General features: G+C 41.4%; 1 protein-coding gene across 1 annotated transcript in view; it reads right to left on the bottom strand.

Moving 5' to 3' along the window:
- LOC122814906 overlaps positions 1–7,292 on the bottom strand; it is a 51,362-nt gene that overhangs the window by 16,214 nt on the left and 27,856 nt on the right. Inside the window, exon 3 of the mRNA XM_044087170.1 lies at positions 5,652–5,930. Coding sequence (XP_043943105.1) covers positions 5,652–5,930 — 279 coding nt within the window. The remainder of the gene's footprint in view (positions 1–5,651; positions 5,931–7,292) is intronic.

Here is a 7,292-nt window from a genome sequence, read left to right as displayed (position 1 = left end):
GCATGGCATCGCTTGGACTTACTGGGATGAGGGTGTGTGGGTCCAATGACTATTTATAGGATGACTTTGTTGGGTGAACATGGTTGGTGGCCATGGCCATACGATGCTGCGCTGCCTTTGTGTATCATAGTCATGAGAGACTTGGGATGATGAAAGGCCAGAGAGAGAGGGAGTGAGGCTGCAAAGTAAACCTTTGGTGGTAGTCTCCCTCTGTCCCCATTAAGAGAGTTCAAAGAAGTTCTGATGACTTTGGGTTCCCATGGTTCCAACCACTATGTGACTCACAGTGGTACTGAAGTTGGGGCTTCTAAACCATAAACAGGTGGGATCAATAACAAGCACATTCATCTCCGGATGCTGGCAGGTGGGTGTGCTTTTACTTATTCATTGCATTTCTGACATGTATAATATACCAGGTAGGGCAGGATAAACCGGCAGTGCCACCTGATATTCGGTGATGTGACTCCTAGTATAATGCATGTGCATGCATGTCTTCAAACCAGATAAATCGCAAATGGCATGCAGAATGCTAATGCATGAAAATGTCAGACCATAACAGTACTGTGCATGTCTATGCATGTCATCTAATAATGGTACTGTACATGTGCATGCATGCCATCTAACAGAGGCACCATGCATGTGCATGCATGTTAATCAGCAAGGGTACTGTGCATGTGCATGCATGCCATTTAACAGAGGTACTGTGCATGTGAATGCATGCCATCTAACAGAACTACCATGCATGTGTAAGCCTCAGACTCAGTTTCTATCATACTACACCATAGCAGACCACCTAGTGATGGTGGTTCATTATGCACATTGATGGCATAGTCTACCAGATGCAAGTTTGCTGTGCCCACCAGTGCGAGTATACCAGCCCCTGGGGTCAAATACTTCTCTGCAATTGTCCAAGGTTCTGCCATGGTCAAACCCTTTGTTTGATATAGCCACAATGAATGCTTATGGCACACCTGTATTTCTACTGGGTCCACGTCACCTTACTGAAAAGTAATATACTGAAAATCATAATACCAACAGTACAATGCTGAAACATCAAAATGCTGAAATGTTAAAATGCTGAAATCAAAAAACTTACTACTCTGCATGAGTAGAGTGCTGGACATGTCCCCCCCCCACTTTCTGAGTTTTACTAACAAGTGAATGACATTGTTTGTTGACTGGCTGTGTGCTGTTGCAGTGTATGTATGTAGTACATGTATGACTGGCTGTGTACTATTGCAGAGTATGTATGTAGCTCATGTATGACTGGCTGCATAGTGTCACCATTTATGTATGTAGTACATGTATGACTGGGTGTGTACTGTCACAGTATATGTATGTAGTACGTGTATGACTGGGTGTGCACTGTCACAGTATATGTATGTAGTATATGTAGTACTGGCTGTGTACTGTCACAATATATGTATGTAGTGCATGTATGACTGGCTGTGTACTGTCACCATGTACGTTTGTAGTACATGTATGACTGGCTGTGTACTGCCGCAGTATACGTATGTAGTACATGTATGGCTGTGCACTGTCACAGTGAACGTATGTAGTACATGTATGACTGGCTCTGCACTGTCACAGTGTACATATGTAGTTCATGTATGACTGGCTGTGTATTGTCACAGTATACAAATGTAGTACATATATGACTGTCTGTGTACTGTTGCAGTGTACGTATGTAGTTCATGTATGACTGGCTGTGTAATGTTGAAGTGTATGTATATAGTATATGTATGACTGGCTGTTTACTGTCACAGTGTACATATGCAGTACATGGAAGACTGGCTATATACTGCTGCAGTGTACATATATAGTACATGTATGACTGGCTATGTACTTCCAGAGTACTCATATGTAGTACATATATAACTGGCTGTGTACTGTTGCAGTGTGTGTATATAGTACATGTATGACTGGGTGTGTACTGTCACAGTTTATGTACAGTCCATGTATGTAGTACATGTATGATTAGCTGTGTACTATCGCAGTGTATGTACGTAGTACATATAAGACCGGCTGTGTACTGTCACAGAGTACGTATGTAGTGCATGTATAACTGGCTGTATATTGCTGCAGTGTATGTATGTAGTGCATATATGTTATGAGCAAGTATTCGGAGTTCAAGTTTGTAAAGCTTTTACATTTTGACATTTCAGGATTTTGCATTCAGTATTTTGATTTTCAGAATACCATTGTTCAGTAAGTTGTCACATACCCGTTTAGGCCTGCATGTGCACCTGATGAAGCATCTTGTGTGTAATTTCATAACTGCATAGATAATTACTGTCATACCTACTGTGGTAAAACAAACGTGAAGTTTATAAACAAATGCTGCCTGATGCATGGCTCTTTAGATCATGCATTTGTCAACATGTGTTGGTATTGCCCTACCAACTGTACCGTTGTGGACATCATATTTCCCATGACCATGGTTCCACCTATGGTGTACAGCACCTCTAATTTTGCATCAAGTTACATCATTACTTGTGCACAGGTATCCCAAGAACACCTGCCTCTCCCATGCTAATGCTCTTCCTCCTCTGGTTCAAGATAGCTATCCTGGTCTTTAGCCCATCAACGGACATCAGATTTAGATGTCCATACTTATTGGGGTAGGCTTCATACACCCAGGGTTGAAAGGCCACCATGCTTGGTTTTCAGGTTGTGCAGGATATCAGTCATTTGTGATGTTACCTCAGATGTGTACTTCAAAACCCTCCTGAATGTGTCCAGATAGATAATTCAAAGCTTGAGGAACCCAAACATTCACTCAGTCATATTCCTTCTCATCTCATGCACTGTGTTATATGTTTTCCCTGCTGCTGTCTGGAAATGAATAGGTGTCATTAGCTAATGTTCTCTGGGCATTCAATATCTCCTACAAAACAGTAACAAGGCTGTTGCCCTTTTACTTGGTTTTAGCTATACACATATGTATTAGTTCTGTACTCGTCTATAAGGTGTCACTCAGGATTTTCCATTGTGATAAACCTGTCTGATAAAGCACAGGTTTGTACATAAAAATATTATACATGCTGCACAGGGACTGATGATGATGATGATGATGCAGTCTGCAGAATCCTCCCTTCTACTGCACATAAAATTTGATAGTTGACTGAACAGCACCCCTTTTAGATCAAATACCTCTCACTTTCTGGACTGGCAAGTGACGTTACGGTAATATGGATGCAGTCAATAGCTCCTAGTATATGGGGGAGTTGCACATCTCCATTAAACTGTTACAAGGCTGTAGAGCACATGGCTGATATTAATGGGAACTTTATGCAGTTGCCAGTATCCTGGTCATGGTTCATGACCAGCACTGACTTTCTTCATGATACAAGAGGCTACACCTACTGTTATCACCAGTTGATGTTAGCATGCCCCCAGTGTGAGTATGCCCAGCAACAGGCAGACTATAATTCTTTTATAGTGAGACAAGGTTTCTCCTCTGGCTGTGTGGACTCATGTCTCATATACACAAGTCACACACACAAACACACGCACACACACACACACACACACACACACACACACACACACACACACACACACACACACACACACACACACACACACACACACACACACACACACACACACACACACACACACACACACACACACACACACACACACACACACACACACACACACACACACACACACACACACACACACACACACACACACACACACACACACACACACACACACACACACACACACACCACCTGCTCAGATTCCGTTTGGTACTTATCAATAACCTTCTGGTCAGACAGCTAGTGTAAGAGGCGCCCCTGACATCACGTAGTAGCAGGGTATATTCTAGTGCATGGGATGTAGTAGTTGGTAGCAGCTCCTCTAACTGCAGTATATTCATTTATGGGTGACTGCTGCTGTGAAAGAAAGCCATCAACATGTCAACATGGAGTCACAGCTGCAGCTAGGTCATTTGGTATCCTCCAGAGTGACAACCCCTCAACTCACAGTTAAGCTACTAAACACATTAATTTCAGCAGCTACAATATCAACCACAATAGCTGTTAACTTTTGTCCAATCAGCAGGTCTTCAGCAATGGTGATTGCATCCAATGATAGTTTGTGAATAAGGGTCACTGCCCCTTTACACCACTCTAGTTACGGTACTCTATGGAGTGATCTCCCACTTGTTAGTTCCATCTTATACAGGCACTTTGAGGGGTAAATACTTTGCATAGCTGTTCAGATTCTGCAAGGTGCTGCAGAATTCTAGTGCCTTACTCACCTGCATTGCAGCATCTGATTCTTTTAGAATTGCCAGTACGCAGCAATGTCTAAAATGTCAGCTTTATGCTTTGCTGCAATCTTGATCAGTGGCACATGAACTGGCTAGTATCAACCTGTCATTAACAGGCTTTACCATAAGAGGAAGAAATTGCTGTCTAAGAGTAAGAAGGAGTTGGGCCTAAACTGGAAACACTCGCTCTTCAGTTTAAACAAGCAAATAAGACTTCTTGTGAAGTCCTCCGAAGCCTATTACAAACTCAAATTAGCTTCCTCAACTAAAGACAATCATAAATCATTCTTTAGTTGCATCTGTAACCTAAAAGGAAAGGCCCAGATTTGCATCTTAGGTCCCTAGAGCATGTAGCTCAGAGGGATTGGGGTTTCTTTAGGTGTAGCATGTCCAACAGCTCTGGGTTTGACATAGTTTTATATGTTAGGCAGATATTTCCTTGGAGTAGGCGATATGCTACAGACTAAAGCTGGAGTTTTTTGAGATGGTCAGTGTAGGGCATCTGTTTGAGGCCAGTAATCCTCTTTGTGAGGTACTTCTGTGGCCTTTCCAGCTGCTGCAGATGTCTTGTGAGGTGCATTCCAAAAGGGGCATTGTACTTTATAATGGGTCTAATGAGTGCCGAGTAGAGGGGAACAATGACCTCTTTTTTCCTGGATGAGAACCCTTTTGTGATGAGGTGTGCCACATAGAAGGATTTCCTGACTACTGTGGCGATGTGATTATCAAAGGAGAGACTACTGTCCACCTGGGTCCCAAGGTCTCTTATCACACATTTGGCTTTAAGTAAACTGCCATTTATGTGGTAGTTCATGGGTACAGAGTTTTTACCAAAGGCGATGACAATTGCCCTGCGTATAGGGCAATCTCTGACCCTGCTTTATTGGAAATGCTGCATATCCACAAGTCAAATGGTACACAGGTTACTCATTCTAAAGACCTTAACCTGGCATGTGAAATTAATAGAACTTGCTGGAGTGACATTTTTATCTCCCAGAGGTTACCACACCTTTGAAATAGACTCTCACTAAATATCAAACAGAGCACCTCACTGGCCCTCTTCAAATGCAATCTGGATGATTGGATGGGTAACCATAAATTCACCCTGGTGGTTCCGCCTGTGTCTCTTTTGGACAGGGGCAATAGGTGCTGATCATGGAAACAAGGATAACTTGGCTAGGCTTGTAAGGACCCTAGGGCCACTAGCCTAGTAACTTCCTATCACTGAATGAGGTAACTTTTCATCATCCTGAACTGCAAACCAACTTAGATTATGGAAAAAATTATTTAATATATCATCTGCTTACTTGTTATTGGTCATAAAAAGTTTGAGTGCAAATAATGCCGTGCACATTACTATTACCTTTGACTGTCTTACAGATTGTTGAGTTCTGATGCGCCTTCTTAAGTGTCACAGAGCAGCAGATTTTTGTTTCTCCCTCTATCTTTAATGACACATTGCTGGTGATCTCAATGGTTCCTTCATTAGGTATATAATTTGTAGACACTGTTAGGTTAATATTATTTCCATTTCCATCATGCCATGTTACAATACTGTTGGAGAAGCCTCTCTGGTATTTGCACTGTAGATTTGCATTTGTTCCCGCATAGACAATTGTCAGGTTATGGTTTGCACTGGAAGCTGAAACACAAAATACACAAAGAAATAGCTGAGAAAGAAGTGGTGATCAACTATGTAACTAAAAAGCAGAAAAGTGCAGGTTAGTGAAGTCTTCAGCAAGAGGAATTTGAAGAACTTTGCATCCCAGTTTGCAACTTTCTGCCATGACTGCTACTTATCTGTCCCTGATGTGACAAAGTGCATCTATCTAGTCCACCGTAGGTGCATGGAATCTGAGAACTTGTAGCATTTCCCAGAATGACCAAAAAGATTTATTTTTAGCAAAGTATTTTTGTTGAATTTCACTTCAGTCTACATTACAACAATCTGATTTTGCACAATAGATCTCACAAATGTAGGCTTGATAAATCTCTCTAACTCGCCCTCCTTTTGGGCACAACTTAAAGAACATAAGCTGCTTGTGAATGCAACCTAGTCTCCATAGTCTCCGACACATCCAGTCTATTATTTTCACTAAAGCATCTCTTCTCTAACTCCTAACATGTTGCTAATCTAACTAATGTAAATATTGCACATAGTGGCTTCATCTGACTGCCTTCTTGAATCACTGTTCTAGTTTATACTAACTATTCTTCTGTTTTTAGTGCACTCTTTTATTGTATAAATTGTCTTTATTTTCTTCCACTTGACATGTGTGTTCGCATTCTGGGATAAGATTGAAGTTGGACCAATGGGATCAGTGCACTATCCCAGTTAACAAATTGTATAAATAAATAAATAAATAAATAAATAAACAGAAACAACAGCAAAATGGAAGGGAGAAGGGACATGCCTATTTCACTACTTTGACTTCAGTTCTGCGTCACTCAGAAGACACTCAAACACAAATATACCTGGTTACAGTGGAAGACCTAGCTTGCAGGTGACAACAGCAGTAGGTGATAGCAGATTCAAGTTAACTGGGTAGAATCTTTTAAGTCAACTGTCACATAGTGACTCCTAAGCACATCAATTCATTCATTTTCTGGTATCCATTTTGTTCTATTATGGGATGTGGAAAAGTTGGAGCCTAACTGGTGATCTGCCAGTGGGCATCTATCACCAACACAGTTCACATACACATTTACAGGCAGTTTGGATGTCCTTTGAGAGTCTGTGTGGGTTTTTGTCAAGTGCTCTAATTTCTTCCCACACCTTAAAGGTATCCAAATTGATTAGGTTCATAGTTAAGCAGTAGGCTAGCTACCCTTCTGGACTACTTTAAACTTAGCCAAGTTCCCTTAGTGCCAAACCCAACTATACTTCCAAAAGAAAACAAAGTTGCCCCAATGAGATCAGTGCATCCATACACCCCCACAAGCACACAGATGACATTCAGACTTCACAAAAAAAGGCACCACAACTAAAAAATAATAAAAAAAA

The sequence above is a fragment of the Protopterus annectens genome, chromosome 11.part0 (assembly GCF_019279795.1).
Source record: "Protopterus annectens isolate FY-2018-M chromosome 11.part0, PAN1.0, whole genome shotgun sequence".
Lineage (NCBI taxonomy): Eukaryota > Metazoa > Chordata > Ceratodontiformes > Protopteridae > Protopterus > Protopterus annectens.
The sequence above is the reverse complement of the archived record's forward strand: the minus strand, read 5'-3'. Positions and strand labels throughout refer to the sequence as shown.